Below are 27198 nucleotides of genomic sequence, written 5' to 3'. Positions count from 1 at the left end.
CGTATGCGGCATGAGGCGCGGGGAAATCAATTGAATATCATCGAGAATATCGTGCACTTTTACAATAATAAAACCGATGTAACGCGCGCGTTGGTCGGTACACCGTGATTTCTGCGACTCAATTTCACCCTATACATACGTACATACATACATACATACATACATACATACATACATACATACATACATACATACATTCATACATACATACATACATACATACATACATACATACATACATACATACATACATACATACATACACATACACACACATGTGTGTATGTATATATATCTATCTATCTACAAATATAAGAGATGTAAAAAGCTCACATAGAAAAATACAATACAAATCGTATTACGTCGCGTTTCACAATCACAACGAATCGTTAAATCGCTCTAGTAAAATTCATAACAAAAGAGAAGAAGTTAATTTACTCGAGGAGGACTGTCCGATGTCTGAATCGCTCCAGTTACTTTAAAGCCGACAATCTTCCGTCATGCAGAACATTTGTAAAAAAGAGGTATCCCTGCGTCCTCGAGGATGATTGTGCTTCTCACTTAAGCGCAGTTCGCCAACCGAATATGCTTGGTCGTAAAATTGTACGCTTCTCGCAGAGACTCGGCGGATATCGCGTTTCGTCGGCCCGGGCGAGAGGCCTCCCAATTCTGGAGAAGGAGAGGGACTGATATAATTCGAATACGAACTGCCGTTTGGGAATTACGGCAAAAACGCATACGCGTCCACTCGAGCGCGCAATCACACTCCGAGAGGGGAAAAGAAAGTCTTACGGAGAACGGAACGAATTCGAAGATCCGAAAGAACGAGAAGAAGAAAAAACAATAACAAGTCGTAAAGTGCAAAAGGATGTATTATGTTTTGCTGTACTGTTCGCAATGTTGCCAGATTCTGTCTCTGCCGCTTTCGCCTTTGCGCGGGGGAAGCGGCGGTCGAGTGATTTCGGAACGCGCGACCAGCGCCGTTTTCCGGCAACAATCTCCGCGAGTTCGACAGACGCCGCGGCAGCCTGACAGTCGCGAGCATTCCTAGAACGCGAGGGGATGAAAGGCCGCTCGACCGTCGTATGTCACAACATGTGGGCTCGCCGGAAACTCGGCGACGATCAGCATCCACATGCGATAAAAACGCGCGCGCTCTCGCGCGGATAATGATTCTTAACATTATTCACAGCTATCACGTCTTTTTCCCTTAACAAAACGATTCAACGATAACAACCAGAGTCTGGCAATTTTGCTGCTGTCGTTTCGGGCTTTGCGAAACACACATTGAAGATCGTTCGTCGTCAACATGACGCTACCGCGCGTCCTTGACACGTACATTAATATTTACAAGTGTCGCGCTAGATAGAACTCTATCGTGTGTATTATATTATCTTACTATCCTTAAGGCTAGTTTTCTATTAACTTGCTGCACACACGTGACGTGGTCCATGTGACATGTGAAGACACTGGGTGGTCAGTCGCTGTCCGAGCCCACTGGGTTAATCTTTTTTCTTTTCTTCGCTTGCTTTGGATTCACGATCTCCTCCTCCTGCAAGTATCCAAAGGAACGGTGACTTTATTATATTGCAGTATACTTCTTTAGTCGGACCGTTCGATTCGTAGTTGTCAATTATCCTGCGATCTTTGATCGAGAGCACAATTAATCGCAAGATTAATACGCGCGATGAGTCGACACACTAGCTTTAATTCCGCGTAACCTTTTCAGCACACGGCACCGTGAGAACGCCGCCAGCTATAGCAGCTGCCGAGCTGCTCGAACGTTTTTTTTTTTTCTATTGTACTCTGGAATCTCCGCACGACAGAGATAAAACATATTTTGACAACGCATTCAACGGCTCGTCGTGCGCACGCGCGCGCGCGCGAGCACATTCAAATGACTACCTGAGTGGCCGTGCATTGACAGAAAGTATCAACGTATCAAACTACATCCTTCAAACTATACAGAACATTAATACAAAAAGCTCTCTAAAATGTCTTTAGAAATGTCTGCTTATAGATCGTATTTAGTTCTTTCAACTTTAATATGTGTTTCTCTTTCTCAAACAAGTACAAAGATTAGGGGAACAATCAGATTCATAGAGTCGCGATCGCGGTTTGTCGCAACAACAATGGACCATGAATGGACCAGAGCTTTGCTGCTTACCTCGCTGCTAGAGGTGGTGTCAACGTGATACCGCGGGAGCGGTCTCTTCGCGTTCGACCTTTCTCTCGTATTAGCGCCAGTCTTCCTGTGGCCACCTTTACCGCCAGCCCCTCCGCCGGAGGAAGCTGTGGCGTGCTTCCTCGCGGAGCTGCTGGCCGGTGGTGGAGGTGGTTCGTTTTCCTCGTTGACTTCGGCGAGTGCAAACAGGTCGCCGTAACTCTTCCTCAACGAGTCGCTGCTCGCAGCCTGCGCTTGTTGCAGCGCACGCTGCATGCCCTCCGAATGGTAGAGCTGCAACTCCGACGAAGAGGAGCAGTGTTGGCGCAATTGGTCCAAGTGGCCGAGCACTTGCTCTCCGGTAGGCGGACCGGACTGCTGATTCTGCTTGCCGCCGGAACGTTTTCGTTTGTTGGGACTAGTTGCGGGGTAGCGAGTGCTGAGAAGATTCGCCAGCAACTCGCCGAGCTTCTCCTCGTAATCGCGACACCAGTATCGCAGCACGGCCACGACGAACATGTCGCCGTCTACACTTTGCCGAGCGAGCAGTTGTCGCAAGAGGTCCGGTGTCGGTCTGTGAAAATGAACGAGACGAAGGGTTACACGTTGAATTCGTGCGAGTGTGATGTTCGGCTGAGCTCAAAAGTCCGGTTTCCCGTCTTCCCGTCGATGCTAGGCTACTTTGCACACGGTAGAGTACGAAAACGTTGGCGAAGGGTCAATGGTCACGAAGACACGGTGACCGCTCTCGATCAACCAACGATTCCTTCTTCTCCACCGAAGCGGACTTTTCGACTGAGCCGAGAGACTGCGCGGGATCGCGCCTGTGCGCGCACTCACTTCTCTTGCTTCAGCATGAACAAGATCGACGTAAGCGCTTCCGCATGATTGCGAAACTGCAGCTTTGGCAGCACCGGCAGTACATAATCGATGGGGAAGTCGTGCGCGAATATGAGCTGCCAAAAGCAGTACTGCTCGAAGGTGTCCCAGTTGAGGCTAGCCGTCAACAGAGATGTGAACGACTCTTTCTTCAACATCTTTAGGTGACCCTGCATTATTTGGCAGATCAGATCCTGCAACTGGCACGAGTCCACAGTGGAAACTACTAGATGCAGCAGCTGTGCGTTCCCGACAGCGACGTTTTGAAATCCTGTGTACACGTCCGGCAGGAGATAGCACAGCATGAATATGTTATCCTCGTGACAGAGCTGCGGAGATAAATTATGTATCCATGAGTTGTTCACAAGCACGTCGCGTGTATCTGTCTCATTTATTCCGGTAGAAGAGAAACAAACACAAAAAAAAAGAAACGAAAAAAGAAGGAAACGGCGAAGCGGAATTGCGCGTACCTTAAGATCTGACACCAGACACACGTCCAGCTTTTTTTCTCTCTGCGCGCAAAAGTCCTTGTACACCGACGCCTTGACGTCGTTCAACACGTTGCTGAAATCAAACGACGTAAGGCTCGAGTTACGCTTTCTCCCTCGTATTTTCTCACTTTGGTATCTCGTGTTTTTGCCTAGGACCAACCTCGGCTCGCCTTCCCGCTTCTCTTCCTCCCTGCCCCAGACCTTGAGGAAATAAAGCAGAAGGTAGCCTATTCTCGGTTGAAGCGACTGCATCTCCGCCAACACTCTGGCCAAGAGCTTGCGCCGGTTATCCTCTTCCTTACACAATTGAAATTGATTTCGAAACATGACAAACAGCGGCGTGCTTATGCTATCAGTTAGCGTTTCCTCATTCAGATTGTCTGGAAAGATCTGCGTCGTGATCTGCGACGAGAGGATACTCGACAAGCAGGACGCAAGCGCAGGTATCGTCTCTGCGTCAATTTCGTCCTCTACGACCATTTGTACTATCCTCTCCATCGCTTGGCACTTCGCCTCATTGTCCGTTTCTGTGTGCATAATCTCGATGCTGGTTTTCAATTCTTCCGGTTCCAATATGAGATTTAATTGCGACACTATGTCCTCTTTCTTCATCACGCAGTTCGCGTTCTTTTGCTCGTTTTTCAATTTCACCGTGGATAACGGCACGTCCTCCTCGTCCTCTTCCTCCTCCACTTTCGTCACTATTCTGAAATATCGGGAAATTCGGTCGGGTTAATTTTGTCACATCGGTTCTCCGGAACACAGAACTGTGTGTGTGTGTGTGAGAGAGAGAGAGAGAGAGAGAGAGAGAGAGAGAGAGAGAGAGAGAGAGAGAGAGAGAGGAGAGAGAGAGAGAGAGAGAGAGAGAGAGAGAGAGAGAGAGAGAGAGAGAGAGAGAGAGAGAGGAGAGAGAGAGAGAGAGAGCGCTGATAAACGCGAAAAACGTAACGGGCAAACAACCTTAGAGGAGACTCCTCCTCTTCGTCACTGAACGCTGGCTCCGGATCTTGCGTCACGTGATTATTCTCCACGGTGGAATTTGCGATGTTCTCTATCACGGCGGTTGGATTGTGTTCCTTGTTGAGCTCTTCCATTTTACCTGAATATATCGGAACCTTATTACCTGCTCAAAAGAAGGATGCAAAAAAACCAAAGTTAGTAAGCGATGTGCTGAAAGCTGAAAAGAGGTGAATCGTTATATTTGTAACGGAAAATGTAATTTTCGGAAAAAGTTAAGTCTCTCTCAATTTTTTTTTTTCTTTTTTCTTTTTTTGCCAATTCATGATAAAGCGTATACGCTGCTAACAACGTTACGATTCTTCACGAGTGCTGTTTTGTTTGCACGATAAGCGATGCTTGTGATGATAGAGGAAGCATTAACATTTTGCTTATCCTGTGCAGTAAATACTTTAATGTGCATAGCGGACATGTCGTACTTATGCAGCAAGCGTGATTGCGTGAACAGGGGGGTGAGAGAGAGAGAGAGAGAGAGAGAGAGAGAGAGAGAGAGAGAGAGAGAGAGAGAGGGGGGGGGGAAGAGAAAAAAGACAGAAGGAATACATGCGGTTACAATGACTTTACCAGGATCCGCATTCGGTGGCAGACAAAACTCTTTGAACGTCTCCCGTATTTTGCTTCTCAGTTCCCGATCGAGTTTCGGGCTATCGAATAACGGATACAGGCTAGGCAAGACGCGTTTTTCTAAAATTTGTCGCAGCGATGAAAATATCCCGTTTCTCACTTTGTCCGTTAGCGGAGGATAAAAGTTCGGTATTATCTGCAAGTAGATCGTATACGTCAGAAATGTAGTGGCATTTCGCGACTCGTGTGTGTGTATGTGTGTGTGTGTGTGTGTGTGTGCGCGCGCGCGCGCGCGCGCGCATATATGTGTGTTTCGCGACGATTCCACAATCTCGTACGGAAGAAACAAGTGAGATATTCCGATGCAACGTACCCTGCATAAAAAATCTAGAAGTGTGGCAGTGACGGGTGGATGAGACCTCATCGAGTTGTGCATAACAAGGATCGCCGGCTCGATGTTCATGATGTTGTCTTTGTCAGGCTCGAAGAACAGCCAGTCGTAGAATAGGGCTAATTTTGCATTACTAGCTGCTACGGTAGAGGTGCACGTGGTGAAGAGCCAACCAATCACCGCCCATCGTGGTATGATGTCGGAACAGAGGAGCTCGTTCGTCGGATGTATGACTCCAACGATGAACCGAATGAGATCACATCGTAACGATTGAGATTCGGGCGTAGCCAGGTACTGCCTTTGAAACCAATCCTGGTAGCGTTTGTGATTGCCGAAACGGACTTGACTCGTTAGAAACACGAGCTTCCTTTCCATGTCGGGGGTCAACCTTGATTGCAGGAACCTACGGGAGGTTCTCGTCTGCAGAAGCTGAAGCACCCCATTGAAATTCGAACAGAGACACTTTGAGTTTTGTAGAATGTCCTTCCACAACGCCTCGAACTCGGATATTCGCGCCACATTTTGCAACAGACGCACAAAGTCTCTAAAAGGAAAGAAGGTACATTTGATTAGCTCATCTAACGTTCATCTAAGGTTATCTAGGTCTCACAATGCTGCAATAATGTATACCTTCCGATGGCCAAGCAATCTACCATACGCTCCCTTATCAGAGTCACAGTAAAGCTCACTTCCTTCTGTCGCAAACCAGCCAGATGGGACGCGTTGTGGTCTTCTATTAACCGCAAATACGTGTACACAACCGACGCAACTACAAACGGGAATTTGTCCAGCCACGAGCGATTCTCTTGAAAAATATCTAAGAGGGCGTCAACTAGGTACAAGTTCTTAGGTGAGATATCCCCACCCGCTGCGTGCCTTAATAAAGTTAAACAAAGAGTATCCACATTGGTTACACTAGTCCTTATCATTTCCCGCAGTAACCACAACACCTGACTCCTGGTGATATCATTCAACCTCAAGTATCTCTCGAGTACTAACTGATTGAGATGGATCAGCACAATACTGAGTCCATCTCGCGTGATCAGTGTCAAGTCCCTGTAACTCTTCGCAGCATTCTGCGGATCGGTCAAGATCACCACTAGTAAGCCTAAGGAGACCTCCTCGTGTGTCTTGTCCTTGCACACTGCATTGTTCAGCGTGTCGTGGGCCTCCTTCTCCGAGAGTCCCGTGGTCAAATTTTGCAGTACAGTGTAGCATCTCTCAAACTTCTGAAAAAGTACATTTTATCACTTAATACACATAATAAGCTTCATTGAGAAGAATGAGGAAAGAAAAAAAGAAATTGAAAAAATGGTTGAATTAAAATAAAATTACTAACTTATTGGAAAAATAAAAAAAATTATTGGAATAAACTACACTAAAATAAAAAGCGAAAAATAGCCGAATAAAAAAAACTATTCGTTTTTTATTTGTTCGCTATTTCCGTTTGCAATTTTCGTTCAACGAAAAGAAAAAAAACTTTTCTGAAGTTCGAGGACTAGAAAATTGGAAAACAGTCAGGTATAGATCACATGTCACCGAGTGTGCGACGCGTGATCTCTCGCGAGACGTTGACGTCGTACACAACAAAATTTCTTCTTCCGTGTCCACATGCTGCAGGTTCATCTTATTACATTTTCGTAAACAGAAAAATACCAAATGGGCCCGCCTCTCCCAACATCTGACAGTAGAGAGAGGCTGCCCGGAATAAACTCTGGCAGCGAACGTGTTAAACGTTCCAAGTGGATTCGCAGCGCTCACTAACACGAAATATGCGAAGAACGCGCAATAAAAGGAGCAAGGTGGGAAGAACGTGCGCTTGAAAGAAGACTGTCGGCCAGGTGTGTGTGCCTGACAGGACGCGCGTTCCGGCACGTTTGAATTTACCGCGGTCGTGCGCGTATTCGCATGTAGCGCCACGCAATCAACGTCGTGCGCGACCGTCGCAACAATGGCGGAGGCCCTCGCACCCGATACGTATCCAGTGACTATTTCAAATATTTATGTTACCTCCTCCAGGTCGTCCTTGTTCTCGATGCAGGTCGTGTTGAGTAGCCGTGACGCGAGAGTCTTCGGCTGCTCCATCGCTCGCTGGCTGCGCCACAGCCGGCTCGTGAACGCTATACAAGGCTCGGTCGAGCCCTCAGCCCTCAGCCCTGTGCCCCTGGCCGCTTGTGCTCGCCTCCGTGCATCGTGATGTCTCGCTGGCCTGCTCGTTCGCTCTATCTCTTTCTCCCTCCTACCCTCTCTCTCGCACGTCCCGTTCGCACCGTCCGTCTCGCTCGCGCTCGCTCACTCCCTCTTTCTCGCTCTCTCCCACTCCGTCAACCCGCTCTCCTTCTCTCTCCCTCTCCCTCTCTCTCTCTCTCTCTCTCTCTCTCTATCTCTGTCTCTCTCTCGCTCGCTCGCTCGCTCGCTCAGCCGCTTCCCGCTCCCTCTGCCGCTCGCGCCTCGTCGCCGTCTGTGCTGCGCGCGGACTATCCACTCTGTTTATTCCTCGCCTCGCCGCGAAACTCCCTAACTCCGTGTACCGTTCCGATGCGATTGCGCATTGATACAACCGCCCAGTCGTCGAGAGGGCCTCGTTTCGTGACGCGGTGCCCCCACCCGGAGATCGTCGTCGTGGCCAATCGACGCTCGCTAGCCCGTACATTCGATACACCCGGTGGGGATGCAGCAGAAAAGTAGTGCGCTCATCGCGCAGGGCCGTAGCGGCGAGGGGCGCCTCGAGGTACGCGAACGTTCGGGCGAATTTAACGACCGCTGAGAATCACATGGGCTCAGGTCGCGGTCGGGACGCGTGACACGTGACACGCCACGGACGTCTCCAATTGGCTCCGCGACATTCGATAAGTGATGGTCCGTCGGGTGGGGGTTTTTCGTTTCTATCCTTCTTATTTTATGCACTGTCTCTAATTGCGTTGCAAAATAATTCATTCAAATCATACGTCGCGTTTTGCACACATTATCATCTCCTTTGCAATTTGAGCGACCGTGCTTCGCGCGCGCGCGTGTTAAATCCTATCTCACCGCGCATGATCGCTGCGAGCGCTTCTACGGCGTTTCCACGGCGCCGTACGATCGGAACGAACGGAACGGGAACCGCGAGAGACACCGAGGAGAGTTTTTAACGTCTTCCTAAGAGAACCCGTAGAGGTCTTGCGCCCCCCGTGTGCGACGCTTTTTCTCCTTTTCTCCCTCTTTCCCTCTCTCTCTCTCTCTCTCTCTCTCTCTCTTTCCTCCTCTTGCGCGCGCGTGCGCGCAAGTTTTTCGCTCTAAGAATTTTTTACCGACTAATCCGTCGCCGGACGGACAATGGAGCGAATAACGGAAAGTGTCTTCATGGTGGATTACATTTCACCTCTTTGCCCGCGTTACGGCGCGGCCAAGCTTTGTGCAATTACTGCGAAGCGTATACAGCGAGTACGTGAACTTCGTCCTTCGTTCGCCACGCGTTATTAATAAGTATGTTGTGATGAGAAGCGCGCTACGTGCGCGCAGGAACTCTCGCGGTTGCTGACATAGCCGCGCGCGGTTAAGAACTCTGTACGCGTTGAACATGAGGGCGAACAGTCGGGAAATTATGAAAAGCGCGGTCGGTCGGTCTCGCTGTTGCGCGGAATGCGTCAAAAATCGCACGCTAATCTAGCGGTCGTGCTTCCCCCTTCCCGCCGCTTTTTACCGCCCTGCGGTAAAACCGCAGGAAGAAAAGCAAGTGGGATTCTCGCAGGTCCAATCTCGAGCGATTTAATCAAACTCCAACGCAATGAGGAAGAGAGAAAGGTACGATTCTTCGACGGACGGTACGTCGTCGCTCAACATGCGACGTCAGCCCGGACTGCAACCGCCAAATGACAAACAACCCCGCGATGCACTTCATCCCGTCACGTAACGTTTATTCGCGCATAATTCCCGCCGAGAAACATCGGGTCGAAAAAGCCGAAAAATTCTCGCAGCTGCGAGTCACCCCACTTTCGCGCCACCTCGTGAAGCCGGCCGTGCCGCGTGCGCGTCGCGCATGCGCGCGCGCACGCGCCGCGCGGCGGTGCCGTGCAGTGAGACCAGACGTCTCTAATCGCATTGGGCGTCTCGGACGCGTTCCTTCGGTCTCGTTTGGTGAGCGTTTCCGTGGCGGCGGCGGCGGCGGCGGCGGCGTGACGCGACGCGACGCTACGCTACGCTACGCGACGCGACGCAACGCGACGCGACACGACGCGACACGACACGACGCTTCGACGGGCTTCCGGCCCGTGCAACACGAGGCCTCGGTTCCCCAACTGCGAGCCCGCGCCAGGCGGACCTCGATCCCGTCGAAGAGCCGAGGACCGACAGGAACGACGGAAGCACGCACGGCGATCGAGAAAGAGAAAGAGAGCCGTCGTGCGGACCGAGTGCGTCGCTCAGCGCTCGCACAAACGTCTGCTTGCTCATCAGGTTCCCGAGAAAGCGACCCGCAGAGGCGGCGGCAGAATGAACGAACCGTGCTCCTCGGTCACGGCGTCGAACATCGAAAATCCGCGTCTCCTTGCTTCTTGTTCTTCGCGAGGGTAACTCGGCCGCGTGCTCGGATGCGTGCTCTCCCCGGAAACGCCTCGTTTGTAAAAGAACTCGTCGCCATTTTTCGCGTCGACGAGCGGTGTAACGTCGGCGCGTTACGTCGGTGCGGGGCCACGCGTGCCTTTACATAATGGCCACGTCCACGCGTGATCGTCGTTCTCCTCTCTCACCATCGAGAGAATACAAAGCCGCGAGAGTGAGCGCGCACACACACACACGGCCCGGACATGTTCCGTTCTCGCAGTGGGTTCCTTTGTCGCCTCGCTCCGCGAGCGTTCGTGCTCGCCTTTTCTCTGCTCGCCTTCTCTGCTCTCGTCTGTGGCCGCCCCGAGGACGTGATGTAACTCCACCGCTGATGACGGAGTCACGTACGCACGTCGTCGTCGCGACACGACGGCTGCGTGAGAGGAGAAATGTGGACGAGCGCGTCGTCGAGCGACGTCTCGGAGCAGCGAGAAAACGCGGAGTCGTGCGCAACCTTCCGACGGTTTTCTCTTTCTCGCCGTGTGGGCCTTGCCTTCTCTTTCTCTCGTTCCGCCCGTCGGCGCGAGTCCGACGCGGCCGTCGTCGCCGACGAGTGATCGTTGCCTCATGACGATGGAAAACGCAAAGTCAAAGGTTCGATCCGCCGCTGCCAGCTCCGACGTTCACGCTTTTTCTCTCGCGCATTTCGCCTCTTTACTCGCGTCGCTGCTTCGTTCCTAGTCATCGCGTGATCGAGACGTTCCGCGATCATGACGTTCGTTCGCGTAATCCGCCGCGAGCAACGATGGCCGATTCGCTCGTATAAAGAAGTATCTCTCTCTCTCTCTCTCTCTCTCTCTCCATCTATCTATCTCTCTTTCTTTCTCCGCGAAATCTTTATTACGAGCTCGCGGCGCGTCAACCTCGAAGTTCCGCAGCTCCGAGAGAAATGACCGGCCAGGCTGAGTCGTAGTACGCCTACCGCGAGAACGTCAATGAAACGCATGCGCGTTCAGCAGCCGTGAGTAATCTGCCGTCAGGATCGTACGCGGGATGGAAAAGGAAGGAGGACGTACGCTGGACGTACCCAAAAATGTAGAAAGCGCTCTCGCGCAAGCGACGATCCTGCGAGAGACGAGTTACATCCATTTCATCCCACTGTAATGGAAAGTGCATTCCTCCACTTGCCGGAGATACCTTGCGGAATTATCTCCGGACAGGAGAAATAAATTAATATCGACCAAGGTGGAAAACGAGGACCAACTACGTCCGTTAAATTACTCCAGCTGATAACTCGTCCTGTGTGGTTACGTCTGCCTTCTACCCTCTCTTTGACATTATTTGCGCTCAGCGACGAGAATTCGAGGATTTCGAAAGCGACCGGCGAGACGTCGAACGCGCTCCTCGAAAACCGCTTCGTAGATCTCGTCGCGCGGCTCTCCTCTTCTCTCACCTCCCCGTCGCGCGCCGTCTACGCGTATCCTTTTGCTTTCCTCTTTTGCTGTAACGACGAGCCGGAAGCGAGACGAGTTTCGAAAAACGGAGACGGATGGGAGTTACCAGTTTGGAAAATCGGGTTGTTAACGCATACAATTTACATATATACGCATAAAAATCATATCGAGATAAATCGCACGTTTGACTTGTTAATTTCCTCTTTATTGAATAATCATGCGACGTCGCGAGCGGAGCTCGCGCGATTCACAGTTGGCGGGGATACGAGTGTGTGTGTATGTATGTGTTTGTGTGTGTGTGTGTGTGTGTGTGTGTGTGTGTGTGTGTGGCGATTAATAATCGGTATATTCGAATCGTGAATAAGTAATCGATAAACTGTCAACTCACAAACTATAGTAATAAGAGTAGAGTCTTAGTTCCCGCGAGAGCTCGACGGGGACGGGACGAAAGCCTCCCGCGATATCGAAGACTTGATTCAATACATTAATATTTTAATCGAGATCCTACGGCGCGATGCGCTAGGCGCACCTTCGATATACCTATATACCGCGTACAGTGCAAAAAGGTGTAGAGAAAGTGCGTCATTTTATTTCTTAAATGCTAAACCCGACACACGAGCGTGTACTTCGTTGTATGAGAATCACAAGGACGAGTGCGAATCTTTAAAGACGACGTTTCTCGCCGGGTTTTATCTATCAAGTGAGTCGTAAGGAATGCGAGTGTCAAACACGATATTCCTGCTAATCCCGCTGAACCTGCGGATAATCTTAGGAAAAAAATATCTTCGCACACTGTACTCGTGACTCGCGCGATAATCGAACTTTCTATCCGCCGCGTGTACGCGATTGTTAACGAGCTTGCGTTTCTCGCTTCGAGAGTTTCGACGACGCGCGATTGCTGTTACTGGCTCGCTCATCGAATCTGGAAATCTTGCAATCTCCGCGAGAACCAAGACGGCACGCTGTGAATTTCCATTGGCGGCGATTTTACTCGCTTGTTTTAAAGGCCGCGTTAACTCGCTGAAAAAAGATCGTAATTTCATTCGCGAAGAGAATTCATTTTCGAGAGGAGGAGGCTTGAAGCTCTCAAACTGCCTCGAGCCGATTAAGATCGAGTTAAAGAAAAAATTAACAAGAAAAAAGAAAGGTTCTCCCTGCAAGCTCTTTTTTGCCAATTTTTCGCGCCACTTCATGGGGGAAGCTCAACGAAGCTTTCGAAAGCGCGAAGCTTCCAGCTTTAAAGTGTTCCCATCTTCTTCGTGGATCGTTTTCTCGCCAAGTGTCATGTGCCATCGTCAATGTCCCGTCGATCCTCCGATCGATTCGATGCGAGCCTTCGATCGAATTTTATCCAGAGACGAATATTCGTCTCAAGGAGACTTTTCTGCTCCTCCGCGATAATCGAATGCAACGTGTACTATATGCGAAGTGACGGAGGGAGTATTTAGAGGCTCTTTCTGGAAGGAAGAGAGAGAGAGAGAGAGAGATAACAGTAGTAACGTTCGATGAGAGACAATGACGCGATTCACAGCCAGACGTTCGTCACGTGTTATTTTTATGCACCTGGCTGACGAAACGCTTACTGAATCTCCCGATCCGACGTGCTCGAGCACGCGCACCGACAGATCATCGAGATGCACTACGATTTCCCTTTGCGGAATCGCTGCCTCGCTTGGGCCTTGCTATACTTGGGGTGCTTCTCCTTCTCGTTGCTTCTCTCCGTGTCGATATTCTCGTAGTCCTCCTTCTCCTCGGGGAAAAGATCGACGGGCGGCTCCAGTAGGTTCCTTCTTTGGCATTTCACGAAGTAGCGAAACCCTTTCGCGATGCCAAAGCCGAGCATGGATATGGACATCGTCAGTAGCGCCATTAGCAAAGGATGCTGCGTGAGAAGAATATGACGTTATATTATTATTACGGTGCATTACGACGAGGAAGTATCCTAATTTCCATCGTTATTACCGCGTCCCGACAATCCCAAGATATGAAACATAAATCACTGTACCGTTAGAGTGGGCTTGTTTGTGAAGACGTAATCGGCGATCACAACTATGACTCCCAGGATAATACCGACGCCGGCTCCAAGCCACGGGATCTGCTGGTCAGCTGTGAAACAGTATACACTCATTATGTCCTGATTTATGTAATTCACTAATGAATACGTTGCGAATTACTACCGCTTGATGATACCTCTTTTGTCTTTAATCAGTGATTTGGACGCTTTGTTCATAGCCTCTAGGATCCTAGATTCGCTTGGCTGCAGGGAGAGGGCTTTGTTGTAAGACTGAAGTGCATCGTTGAAGCGGAATGTTCTCAGTTCAACCTCGCCTTTCCTAAAGTAGCCCTGAAACAAATTGGTACACCTATATAGCAACGTGTCTATCTTACACCTTAGAGGTTACATTTTAAGATTCAATAATGACACTTTGTACACACACACACACTTGTCTTCTTGTGTATAATTTACACGATAATATGGGTGTCAAATACCTTAGACCAGTCAGGCTTCAACTGAATAGTCATCAGGGCATCCTCCATGGCATAGTGGTACTGTCTCATCATTAAGAAAGCAAAGGATCTGTTGCTGTAGAGGGAATAGTTCTGTGGATCCAGCTTGATCGCATGTGTGTAATGAAACATCGCCTTCTCATACTTCTGCTCTTTCACGCAGGCATTTCCCTGCTGCTTAAGATTGTCCACCTAGAGCAAAGAGAAACGTTCCATGAGTTAGTTTCACGTCACACGGTGCAAGGAAAGGTTTCAACATTGGAGGTTAATGACAGACCTGCATATTTTCTCGACAATTCAATTAACACGAGGTATATTATATAAGCAGTGGGCAATCTCTCTCTTTCTCACTCTCTCTCTCTCTCTCTCTCTCTCTCTCTCTCTCTCTCTCGGAATGTTATCTATCTCTAATTCAACACTGATAAACACAAGTGCAAACATCTCGATAAGCTCACCTCCGCCTCCCGGGCGTTCATAGTTCTCGCTCTCCGAGGCAGGGACGTCTGAGGAAAATCGTGCTCGCTTTTATTCCTCGCGGGAGGGAACTGCGGCGGTCCGGCTGCTCATTCTCGTCTAAATCACCGTGGCGATGTCCCTTCGATTAGACATCGATTAGAATCGCCGATCAGAAGCAGACGAACACCACCTGTCATGTCCACTGACCGGTGGGTGCATGCGCGCGTACGTTGACATGCAATCAGAGATGGGCGATGTTCGGCCGACGAACAGATGACATTCGCGGTTCTCTCGTATCTTTCGTTTGTCTCTCCTTGACGAACAGAGCCGTTCATTCTCGGTTCATTATATAACCGTGCGGAATCTACTCGATGCTAAGAGGCGCTCCGCCTCGTTACGTGCGCCGCAAAAATTTAAAACCGCCACCGTACATTCGGTGCTATCTTTGAGATTCGCACCAATCCCTCGATGTCCCAAGTAGAGCTCCACTTGGAGTTTTCAACAAAGATTGCAAATCGGAGGCGTATATATATTTTACATATGTATGCATACACACATATGCAATCGTTAAAAACAATATTTCTTCTTGGTTACAAGAAATGAGTAAAATTCAAACAACGAGTAACTTTGGTAAGAATAACGGCAATAAAGTAGTTCAAGGAGCATTTTGCTAGACTTAAATGTCTAGTTTTGAGATATATTTATAAACGTAAAGTTTCCTTGTTTTTCTTACGGCGCTACGCGAATATAAGTCGAGATCAGTAAAATGCCGAAATCCCGGACAGAACAGAAAATCATGATGACGTCAAGATGATGAGGAAAAAATTCTTTTTCTCATTATGATTCGGCCATTTTCCTGTTATTTTGATGTCATCATGATCTTTTTTGTTCTACTTGGGACACTGGACCAAGTTTGGTCAAGTATATCGTACAAATAAAAGATCATATATAAATGACAATTACATTACTTGAACGCGGATCTTTCCCTTTAATTTGCACGACAGCAAATTGCAGTGCGACTCTTTTTTATCATGTTGTTAAATGTTGAAGCAGAAATGGTACTTTGAATTTGATTATTTTGTGGTGCGGGCGAACGAATTAAAGTATGAAATTTGGGTGAGCAATGAATAAAACGTTTAAGTTTCCTTTTCCGAAGTATATATGTCATATTTTCTATTGAAATTATTTGTCGATGTGAATACTTAATTGAAAGATGAGGTTACATATTCGATAGTAGTAATTTCTAAAGCCGGCGGCACACGGTGCTTATTTTCGTGCTGGATTGTTTGCTGGATGAAAATACTGCTGGTTCTGATTGGTGCATTTTCGAAGATGGATGGAAATGCACCAATCAGAACGCACTCTTTTCATCCAGCGAGCAATCTAGGGCAGCGATCATGAATCTTTTCGCCCTAGCGTGAAATAATGAAAAGTGAGACTTCGGTGAATTATAGCGACTTATATAGCGGAGGAACTTTGGGACTATAAAACAAACGTTACAGTGTCTGGATTCAAACCATATTTATCCAAGACTCGAAGTCCTCTAATGACGAATTTCCACTCGATACCGCTAGGTGGCGCCAAGAGACCCGATAAATGTCGAGTATTTTTAACGGGTTAGATAGGCTTTGTACCTAAACCCAGTACAACCTTTATTTCAATAAAAAAAAAAAAAAAAGTATTTTTAACATGGCGATTATTAAGCGAAGCGAATTTAACGAGGCGTTCAAACTGGTCGCATATAACCGAAAACACATCTATTGATCTTTGGATGAGCAAAGTTCGGAATCGCGTAGATATAGGCGTATATCTACTTTAGCTCCTGTCTCCAATGTAATTTCTGTCTGCGTATAATTTTTTTGTTTAAGCGGTACAGCAAACTTCTTGACTCAATACTTTAAGTCATTTGACTGATACTGATTTATGTTTGTGTACCATCAGTACCGTCAGTAATGAGCAAATTTTACATCTACAAATATATCTTGAAACTAGAGACGTAAGCTGTAAAATGCTGATTGAGCCGTACCTCATATTATCATTATTTCTTTTTATAAATACAGCTCATTGATTTTGCATATCTTCCGCAGTCGAGAAAAATGATTATTTAATCTCTGCACGTAATACATCTTACGTGTATCAGACTTTACAAACAGTCTCCTCTCGTGTGTATTGTAACTTAAAATATTGTAAACTAGTTTTCAAAAAAATTAATAGCTTGATCGCTGCACTTACATAGAACGCAGCTATTATTCCAATAAACGGATCATTGGAATCAGCAGGGTGGAAGGGGGGTGAAGGCGAGAATCGTGAAGACAAAGATCCGACTCGTGCTTTTTTTCATTCTGGCTTTATAATGTCCGAAATTCTTCATTTCATACAAATTAAGTGAGGGAAGTTATAATACAAACTTAAGATATATACATCAATATTTCGTGAAACCGCTCAAGTAACTACGCAACTCATCCGTAAACCCCGCCAGATCATTCCTATCGCCTATCGTTAACCATCTTCCATCTCCTCCTTCTCCTCCTCACTCTTCTTTCTTTTTTTTTTATATGATTTTCTTTTGCCGCGTGAATCTATCTCGCGTACACTGTGCAACAAAACTTGGCAAGTCGTTCGAATAAATATACTTTTTTTTTCCCTTAATTAGTCGGAGTCGCCCGTTCGCGAATCGGAGAATCGGCAGCTCGAGGGCTCGCCGCGTTCCTCTCGCGACCTCGCCTCGCTCTTGGAAGTCACGAGAATCCGGAGAGATTGCGCCAAAAGTCACGTTCGGACGAGCTCTACGCGAACGTCGCCGTGTTGTTATGCCAGCGTGTTCTCGACGTCTATCTATTTAATTATTACGTTCACACGGAGTGTGCAGCACCCCCCCGCCCGCCGAACGAAAAATCACCCCTCTCTCCCGTTCTCTCTTTCTCTTTCTCTCTCTCTCTCTCTCTCTCTCTCTCTCTCTCTCTCTCTCTCTCCAACTCACTCGGAAGTTATACAATGCGGTGAAGATCGATTGTCGATTGACGAAAAATCGGAATCGAGTCGCCGACATTGAACGTAACTTTCATTTCGGTACAATTTTACGCGGGGGACAGCTTGCCACGCGAGGAGTCCTCGCGGAACCTTCTCTGGCGGCGGAAGAAGCGCCTCTCGGGGAGGGAGGGAGGGAGGGGGTCTCCCTTTCTCACGGCGGTGGTTCGCGACAAACACTCCGTGTCTCGCCTGCCTGGACCGACGACGCGACTCCTGCGAGAAAATGGACAGAGAATGCTGGGACGCTTACACGATTACAACAAGGAGGACAAGGACTACAAGGTCCTCGCGGTCGCGAGAAGCCTGACACACGCGGCGGCACTGATGCGCGCGCGCGCGGGACGGAAGTCACGGATGTGCCCTGGCATTTCCGACTCGCTCCACGAGAGCTCGTCCGAGGGAGCCGATTTGTTCCGCCGCGAACTTGACCGGTCGATTGATACGTCCGCTTCGGGGAACGAGGGGGTGTCTCTCTCTCTCTCTCTCTCTTACTCTCTCTCTCTCTCTCTCTCTCTCTCTCTCTCTCTCTCTCTCTCTCTCTCTCTCTCTCTCTCTCTCGTCTTTAAGTATGGGTCCCGCAAAGCGAACGTGTCAATTGGCGCGACGACGAGCGACGAGCTGATCAGTTCGCCGCAAGCGCGTTCGCAAAACTCGAGAACGCGCCGCGCGAGCGAGCGAGCGATCGGTCTCGTCTTCGTTCCCGCCTGTTCGAGGCGCCGAAAAACGGCAAAACTGATTGGCGAATCTCTCCGCGATCACATTCACCACGGACGACGCATCTGTCTCTCTCTCTCTCTCTCTCTCTCTCTCGCACGCGCGCGTGCGCGTGCGCGCGCGCCCTCAATCTACGTTTCCTCGAGACTTCTCAGCGCGCGACGACGGAACGCGATTACACGACAACAACGCACGGCGGACAGGAGGTCTCGAGCGAACGCAAAACTGGAAGATTAACAACGACGAGGCTTCAGCTCGCAAGGAAATTATGTACAAATTAAATTATGCGCGTTTTAACGGAGACGAGCCGTCTGCTTTTCTTCACTCTCTCATTCTCACCCTCTCTCTCTCTCTCTCTCTCTCTCTCTCTCTCTCTCTCTCTCTCTCTCTCTCTCTCTCTCGCTTCCAACGGAGAGCGCGCGTGCGCGCGCACACGATATACGACCGAAATGCGCGGCGCGTTCGACGCGAGCAATCGGGAAAATCCGCGCCGATTCTCCGCGCGCGCGCGCGCGCGATCTCTCTCTCTCTCGGTCCCAGTTTATGTACAGTACGCATCTTCCGCAAAGCCGCAAATCGCATTCTCTCGGTTTCTCAGTCGCCGCTGCGAGCCACTAGATTGACGTGAAGGCTCGCGCAAACGCGTATGTCATCTCTCTCACTCTTATCTCTCTCCCTCGCACTCGCCGTCGTCCTCGTCATCGAAACCGGCGCAAAGTATTGCCGATCGTCACAATTCACTTCTCTCTCTCTCTTTCTCTCTCTCTCTCTCTCTCTCTCTCTCTCTCTCACTCACTCTCTCTCATTAGCTCGCCCTTTCCGAATAAAAAACAGAAGCACGCGCACGGCTCATTCTCGGACAGAGAAGCTCGCGTGGAACGTGAAAGTGAGAGGAACGCTCTTTCGGCCGATCGTCTCGCCGAGAGACCGGCGGATACGAAGACCGGAAGTCACGACCTGCCGAACGATCTCGCGACCGAGCGCTTCCAGACGCGGCTCCGAGAGCGGCACGTCGGCGATCTCTCGATCGTCAATCGCGATCGACCCGTCAATTGCGATTCGGAGCCGATCACTCTAGAGAATGATCGATCGCCGATCGGTCGACTACTGGTCCATCTGCTCTCGATATAACAATTGATCCCATTGTCCACCGACGACGACGCGCGATCTCGTCATCGTCGTCGTCGTCGTCGTCGTCGTCTCGCCGAGGTACCGAGTGCTCGCGCGGATCGATCTCTATTGTTCTCCAGGGCCGCCCGGTACGATCGACTAAAGAGAAGACGAGAGGTTATATCCTACAACGGCCGCCTCGACGGAAGCGAGTCGCGCCTCACGAGGCGCCGCGACGATTGCACGTCCCGGTAGAAAATCGAAGATACACGATCGGAAGGCCGACGAAACACCGGCGGGAAGGCGCGAGACGAGGGGAGACGCGGTGCGGCGGAATCATGATTAACCCTCCAGCGGACGCGCGTACCGGCTTTTCATCCTCACCGTCCTCCCTCTCCCTCCTTCAACTTCCCTCTGCTACTCATCTTCCCAGGCATCCCTTTCGTCATCCACCCGCTGACGGCGTCTAGTCTAATTTGAAAGGCTGCTCAAAGTTACTTTTGGACGATCGATATGGTCCGAGACACAGGTATGTGTGTGTGTGTGTGTGTGTGTGTGTGTGTGTATGTGCGCGCACCTTATAAGAGCTCCGGAGAGCCCCGGGAACTGGTGGTTCCGGTTCCTTCGAATGATGATCCCACGGCAGGCGACTTCAATCGAAGCCCCGACGACGCCCGAGGCGCGCGATTTTTCAGCGTACACGCGAGATATTACGTCGTCGTCAAATTTTTCGTTCAGTCACGGAACAGAAGGTGCGTCGGAGGGTTAATGGGGCTTGCGGCTGCGGGGGGGAGGCAAAGAACCGCGTCTCCCTGATCGATCCGCGCGATTTCTCCACCTCTGTCTTTGTCTCTTTCTCGCTCCTCTCCCCTCCCCTCCCCCCCCTCTCTCTCTCTCTCTCTCTCTCTCATTCTCGGCTCGATCGGCGACGCGGCACACGTTCCACGCGAGCGGGTCCCGAAATCTCTCCTCTCGCTAACAATATAATTCCTCTTTATTCGCATTTTTTTCCGCTTTGTATACTTTAATTAGTGAATATAATATATATGTATAGGTAATAATTGCAAATACAACTATGTAATTAATATACGAGCCTTTGTCAAGGGGGCAATGCAGTCGTCATCAATAAAAGGATCACGGGGTACGTTGTATACCTATACATGCAATGTCGAGTCACCTGGTTCGTCATAACCATCATCATCATCATCATCATCATCGTCATTATCATCTTTATTCTCATCATCTCTATGTTCGTCCATTTCTCATGCTCTCTCTCTCTCTCTCTCTCTCTCTCTCACACTCTCTCTCACACTCTCTCTTACTCTTGTAAAAGTTAAACAAAAACGTACGTGTGTCCGTATATGTATATATACAGATATGTGTGTGTGAGTGTATATATACAGATACGAGAGTAGCATACGCTTATAAGTCCATTCTCTTTTCTTCATTTTTTTTTGTTTCTCGTCGTCCCACCTGTTTCACCCTCGCGCGATCGGTGCTTAAAAACTTAAGACTACCCACCGACCTCTTCGCGCTCCTTAAGTCACTTAATTGTCAGTCATCCAAGCGCGCTTCACGCTTCCAGTGTTTCTTGTGTGTGTGTGTGTGTGTGTGTGTGTGCGCGCGGCTTCCTTTCGTTTTTCGTGTTTTTTCCTTAAGCATTTAAAGAATATCCCTTCGCTGCCCTCGATCGAGCGTACCGATATATATATATATATATATCTCTCTCTCTCTCTCTCTCTCTCGTTCTTTTGTTCCTGCCGATGGCGATCGATCGTGCAGAAGAGCTCGACTCACTTCAACCGATATATCGGACGTGGTTCCACGTCGAGCGAGCCGACCTCTTCGGGTCCAATGACAATCCCGGGACGCTTGCCGAGAGGTAGGAAGATTGGGCGCTGAATCAACCTTACGAATTTCGTCGCGCGTGAATTGTAAAGATTTCAGATTTGCTTTCTTCTCGTACACTCCATCCGCAGCTGGTTGAGTTACACGATTAATAAACGTTGAAGTTGCGACTTAAGATCGAAAACACGCAGATAAAATATTGAGACAATCGCGTATTAAATAATCCGTGAAGCAGCGTTTCTCCAGGACACAGCCTGGAGAGAAGGACAATAAGAACCCCTGCTTGACGGGGGTCCAGGAGACGCGATGGAATTCACGTGGAATCGAAGGCTCGACTCGGAAATCCGCTCTCAATTACCGTAGTCGCTTCGATTTCGAACGCTTACACGACGACGAATGGGTTGTTCCCTTTTAAGCAGAGAGAGGTCGTTTCCCTCGCAACATCTCATCCTCCTCTCCGAGGACTTCAAAGTTGCACTTGACGAGACCCCCGACTTGACGCGTCACGCGGTAGAAATTTCGGCGGAAGGAGAGTCGTCTCTCGCGCGCGACTTCGGCGACCGACGCGAGGAACAACTTCGAGTCGGAGTTTGTTCGGAGGACGAGAAAAAAAAGATGGCGGGGGGAATCTTGACATATTCGGAACAATCGATCGATCGCGCGCTTCGAAAGCCGCTGGAACGAGATCGTTCGGCGAATCGCGACAGGACTGACACGATCGAGCCCGCAGCGTTGCTTTGAGGACACGGTCGGTAACGAACTAAGCAGTCGCTTAATTATGGACTGATGAGGAGAACAATCGACAACCGTGGCTGGTTAATTTGCTTACTGCTCGCGCCGTGAGGCAAAGTTGCAGAACCAGCCTGGTTCTTCCGTGATATGAGTGATGACAACGGACGCGCCTTCGTTTACGTCCTCTTCCTCCTCCTCCTCCTCCTCTTTCCCTCCCCTTCGGCTCTAATCCCTAAAATCCTTTCCCATCGGCGGACGCGATATGGCCGGCGTGTCGTCGCGCGTTTGACACCTTGAGCGCCGCGCACCTCCACCTTTTCGCGAGACTTCGCAAGAGCGCGAGTCCCCGCGGCGAGGAAGCCGTCGGCGACCCGATCACCTGGGGATATTTGCACCTGGTGCGTTCCACCTGGCTCCAGCGCAATTCGCGCACGTTGGCAACGAGTTGAGGTCACAGAAAGGCACACGGGAGGCAAACACAAACAGCGGAGAGGCTCATCTAAGCTCGCATGATCGCGCAAGGAGACCTCGATCTCGATCGAAGGGTCGTCTCTTCGAGAGCGCACACATCCTGCGAGTCCGTACCTGGATAAGGCTGAGCCTCGAGCAAGACCTGAGGAGCGGCCAACGAGTCGAGAATTTGGAGAACCGCCGACGGGAGAACGCAATCAACATTCTCCGTCGACTCGATGGCTGCCTCGCTCTCTCACTACCCACCACATCCCTCCGCGTGATCCTCATGACCGTTAAGTAATCTGACTCTGTACATCGATTGCAGCACCCCAGCGACCAGGAATTCGGGCCGAGCCTCGAACTCGACGCGACAGTCAAGGTGTTCAACGCCGCGTCGCACGCTTCCTCAACCCTTCGTCCACATGGACGCTCCATCGGAGGACTCCCCATACGACGCTCTCAGCGACTCTTCAGGTTCGAGAACGAGGAAAATGGACGATCTCGCGGAGTTCTTCCGACGACTGACTGCGCGGTAAAAATATATATATATATATGTATATGTATATACGTAAATATATATACATATAATTATATAATATAATTTGTACATATATTTAATTTATATATATAAATATTTGCGTGTGTGTATACATATATATATAGCTTCCCTATGCCACGAGCGAGAGTCGTACGGTAGAAGAAGGGTCAACGTCTCTCTCTCTCTCTCTCTCTCTCTCTCTCTCTCTCTCTCTCTCTCTCGCTCCGCGGAGAGCGACTCTTTCACGCGCGTCGTCGTCGCGCGGGCGCGACTAATGTATTACAAAGTGCCTAGCAACAAATCACAGTCAAAAAGTATATAGTACTACGCGACGCATCGTCGGCTGTGTAAAAACGAGAAGCGAAGCGACGATTCTGCGGCAGGCGACCAGGTGTCGCGTATCGCGGGAGGGCGCGACGAAGGGGGAGGGCGAAGGACGGCTCTTCGTCGTTCCGGGCGAGCGAGAAGCTTCATATAGCTGCGACGCGATTCAAGATCGCGACTCGCCGTCGCATCGACGATTAGCTGCGCGATGAGACGGAGGAGACGACGACGATTCGGGGGTGCCGATGAGAGAGAGAGAGAGAGAGAGAGAGAGAGAGAGAGAGAGAGAGAGAGAGAGAGAGAGAGAGAGAGAGAGAGGCTGTGGTCAGCTGCACTTCGCTCATCGATCCGCCGAAAGACGGGGGAGGGGACCTTTTTTTCCAACGCGTGATATCTTTGGAGTCCAGTTTCCTTGTTTCCATTTGTCAACATGAACGTCGAGGTCGGTGCTTTCAGTCGGAGAAGCAGAACCTCCGGGCGGCGGGCGGGGATCAGGGAAAAATGTGCGAGTTTTCACAGCTCGCGATCCCCCCATCCTTGCGCACAAGAGGACCTCCGTCGGGGCTCCTCTCGCACTGTGCGTGATATGAAGAGAGAACGGATACTCGTAGAATGATATGTCGCGACTGCGCGAATGTGTGCACGCAGAGGTAACTCTCGCGAGGACGAAAGACCCGGTGAAGATCGAGCGGACTTGCCGACTGGTAAACGAGGATGATATCTCGCGAGACAGGACGTCTTGTCCTGCGCCATCCGAATTCCACCGAAGCAGATCGTTCATCGATCGCGACATCTCCCACCGGGCACGATGAGTCTGCAGGAATCGCGGGTGGACTCTCTCTCTCTCTCTCTCTCTCTCTCTCTCTCTCTCTCTCTCTCTCTCTCTCTCTCTCTCTCTCTCTCTCTCTCTCTCTCTCTCTTTCGATCGTCCTTCGACCGAGGACCGAACGCTCGGATCGGAAAGTACCGAAGCGTGCGGCGAGGGATGCAGAGATGAAGAGTAAAGAAGAACAGATGAGAAAGATCAAAGCTGGCGAAGCTGCGACGAAAAGGCGTCCGTGGCTCTCCACGCGATTTCTTGTCGATTTCTTTCGTCTATCAATATCTCGGCTTTCTCGGGCGCACGAGCCCGTCGAGGAGGCTGGTCACCAGGTGGTCTGCCAGCGAGGAGGAGACGCGTCTCGACTTCCCGAAGCCTGTGTGACTGCTCTCTTTCGATTTTATTATGTCTTGCACATAGTGTGGTATACCACTAAGAGATAATGCACGTAATAATTACGCTATATGCGCATATGAGTGTATAAGTGTGCGTATGTATGTGTGTGTGTGTGTGTATTTCACGCGTATACACGCCCGTATGTATGTGTGTGTGTGTGTGTGTGTGTGTATATATATATATTATATATAATAATTCACGCTTGGCTAATATTGGCACTTGGAGAGTTCCTGTGTTCTTTTTCCTCGTTTTCTTCCTTTCCGTTCCTTCCTCTTCCCACCCGGCGAATCGAGAGTGTCGTTTGGGTCTTGAGCATGGATATGGATCGTGTCCGCGCGCGAACGGACAGTTCTTCGCGAGCACACCTCGACAGAAGCAAGAAGATCCTATCCTCGTCTCTTCGCGATCTCTCTCTCTCTCTCTCTCTCTCTCTCTCCTCATTCTCTCTTCCTACTCGATACTTCGACTTCACGACATTCCACCGGCCCGGACGACCGCAGAACGAGCGCAACTGCGACGATTCAGGCGAGGGGGGGGGATTCTCGCGAAATTTTATTCGAACCTCAGGAGAAGTCGCAACGTTTCGCCGAAACTCCACCACCGAGACGCGTTCCTTATCAACGGGGGAACCGAACGACATCCCTATTTAATAAATCTACACGAGCGAAACTGGCATTATTCCTCTTACTTCTTCCGCCCTTCCTTCTTTTTTCGTCTTCTTTTTTTTCCTTAGCGCGAGTTTTGATTCTCCCTCGGAGCGAGAGCTCACGGCTTTCGTTACGAGAAATATATTCTTCTTTCTTCCGTATAAAATGTATATTTATATTCTCTCTGTTTACACACAAGCGCGTATTTCCTTTATCGCGAATCTATCGTCGAACTCGCATTCTTCCTGCCGAACGATCGAATACAATCCGGGAGTAATACGGCCGATACCCTCTTTTTCATTCTTCTTTCTCTCTCCTCATTTCCTTTCTCTCTCTCTCTCTCTCTCTCTCTCTCTCTCTCTCTCTCTCTCTCTCTGTTTCTCCACTTTTTTTTTTAATTTCTCTTTTTCTTAACAAGAGCGGCGCTCCTCCTCTCCGTTAATAATAATCTCTCCTTCAACTCTCTGCGAAACAATAACGGAATTACGACAATCAAGGGCCAAGCGTTCAAACGTCGTTTAAATGCAGCGTTAAGAGCACTTACTTTCACGAAAAACGCAATTGCTTGGACGACGCTCGAGTTTTTAACAAAAGCGACGAGCGCGAAAGATGCCGGGCCTGTTGCTTAAGTTAACACGCATCAAGTTAACTCGCATCGCGATCGATAGTTTTCTGGCGTTTGAACGTCGTTTCAGTTCAGTCTCTTTGGCACTGTTTCTACTCTCTCTCTCTCTCTTTCTCTCTCTCTCTCTCTCTCTCTCTCTCTCTGTCATTCTCTCGCGGCTGAATCGTCAGGACAATCGATTGGCTGTTCGACGGACGACGAAAGAATTTGTCGAAACCTTCAACTCACAGCTAACAAAGAACACCGCCTTCTGATTTACATAACGTAATTGATAGCGCGATACTATTTACAAATAGTACAATTTACAAAGGACACTGACTCGTATAACGTGGTAACTACAGACCTGAAAAACGTTCGACCTCGGGCGAGTCTTGGAAAAAAGGGGAACGTCGTGCGCCAATTCGCACGTGTATGGCACAGTGTGCGACTGTCTGTGTGTATGTGTGTGTGTGTGTGTGTGTATGCGTGTCGCGAGACACAGTTCGAAGACGCAAAACATTGATTTTACATTCGCTACAAGAACGGCGAGTGTGCAAAAGCTATAACTGGAGTGAGCGCGAGAATCACGATACCTTCGCACCCATCTTTCCTCCGAATTTCGAGAAACCCCGAGGATCTCTCTCCTTATGTAAAACGAATTTAAATTCCGAAATTTCATAATTTTTAATCTGAAACGGGAACAAGAGAAGAAGCCTGTATCTCCTCAGTCATGAAGAAAAAGAAACGAGAAAAGCAAACGAAACAAGAGCGCGTATGTGCGATTGCAGATTTGCGAGTCGCGAAACGCAATCGTTAAAACGAAATATATACATCTCTACCAATTCCTTCAACTCCAAATACAATCTACGCGAAGTGAAAATTTCAACCGTAACGCACACAACGACTATATAAATTATCTAAAGATGCAAATTATCGCGATTATACATGCCAGCTGTATAATTTACAGTCTCTACGGTGTCAACTCGAATCCTCCTTTCTCCGACCACTATGGAAGAAAGGCAAAGAGAGAGAGAGAGAGAGAGAGAGAGAGAGAGAGAGAGAGAGAGAGAGAGAGAGAGAGAGAGAGAGAGAGAGAGAGAGAGAGAGAGAGAGAGAGAGAGAGAGAGAGAGAGAGAGAGAGAGAGGGGGGGGGAGAGAAAGAGAGAGCTCTCCCTCTTTCTCAACGTGTGCGCACATTACAGCTGTACAATGTTCGTGCGGGAAATGCACAATGTACACTCGCGCGTTGCACATGTCGGAATACTGCCGCGAATATTTCGCAGTTATCGCGACTCGCGCCGTCGCTCTTTCCGTCTCGTCCGCCCTGTAGCGTGCCGTACAGATTCGACTCGGCGTGCAACGATCGTCTCCCTCTTTCGCCCTCGATTTCTCGGATCCCCGGTACTTCGCAGACGCTACGGCGCGAGTCACCGAAATATCGAATAGGTCGTTCTTCTCGTGCGTCCTCACCTCGGTGAAAGGGAGGAGTCGGTGCACGTCGCGACGCCGAGATCGCATATTCTACGCAGTGTGACTC

At 49.5% G+C, this 27198-nt stretch overlaps 2 protein-coding genes across 5 annotated transcripts; both read right to left on the bottom strand.

Moving 5' to 3' along the window:
• Positions 1-305: 305 nt before the first annotated feature.
• On the bottom strand, positions 306-7816 carry LOC105181200 (integrator complex subunit 3). 3 transcript variants are annotated; one of them, XM_025306590.1, is made up of 10 exons: positions 7517-7816; positions 6137-6735; positions 5489-6050; positions 5116-5311; positions 4495-4657; positions 3695-4240; positions 3514-3607; positions 3005-3372; positions 2168-2738; positions 306-1552 (listed from the first exon to the last, which is right to left on the bottom strand). In XM_025306590.1, exons 1-10 carry the CDS (start codon positions 7589-7591, stop codon positions 1478-1480), a joined length of 3249 nt encoding a protein of 1082 aa, XP_025162375.1. In that variant the 5' UTR covers positions 7592-7816; the 3' UTR covers positions 306-1477. The 3 variants fall into 3 exon arrangements, with proteins under 3 accessions (XP_025162375.1, XP_019696020.1, XP_025162374.1); XM_019840461.2 differs by having other exon boundaries at positions 3514-4240; XM_025306589.1 differs by having other exon boundaries at positions 3514-4240; positions 4495-4633.
• Positions 7817-11664: 3848 nt separating this feature from the next.
• Positions 11665-14850, bottom strand: LOC105181222 (hsp70-Hsp90 organizing protein 3-like). Of its 2 annotated transcripts, none has more exons than XM_011137850.3 (5): positions 14445-14850; positions 13972-14181; positions 13672-13825; positions 13487-13587; positions 11665-13363 (listed from the first exon to the last, which is right to left on the bottom strand). In XM_011137850.3, exons 1-5 carry the CDS (start codon positions 14463-14465, stop codon positions 13121-13123), a joined length of 729 nt encoding a protein of 242 aa, XP_011136152.1. In that variant the 5' UTR covers positions 14466-14850; the 3' UTR covers positions 11665-13120. The 2 variants fall into 2 exon arrangements, with proteins under 2 accessions (XP_011136152.1, XP_011136168.1); XM_011137866.3 differs by lacking the exon at positions 14445-14850 and adding an exon at positions 14267-14408.
• Positions 14851-27198: the final 12348 nt, after the last annotated feature.

This window comes from Harpegnathos saltator, unplaced genomic scaffold, assembly GCF_003227715.2.
Source record: "Harpegnathos saltator strain DR-91 unplaced genomic scaffold, Hsal_v8.6 scaffold79, whole genome shotgun sequence".
NCBI lineage: Eukaryota > Metazoa > Arthropoda > Insecta > Hymenoptera > Formicidae > Harpegnathos > Harpegnathos saltator.
This window is presented reverse-complemented; position numbering and strand designations above follow the sequence as displayed.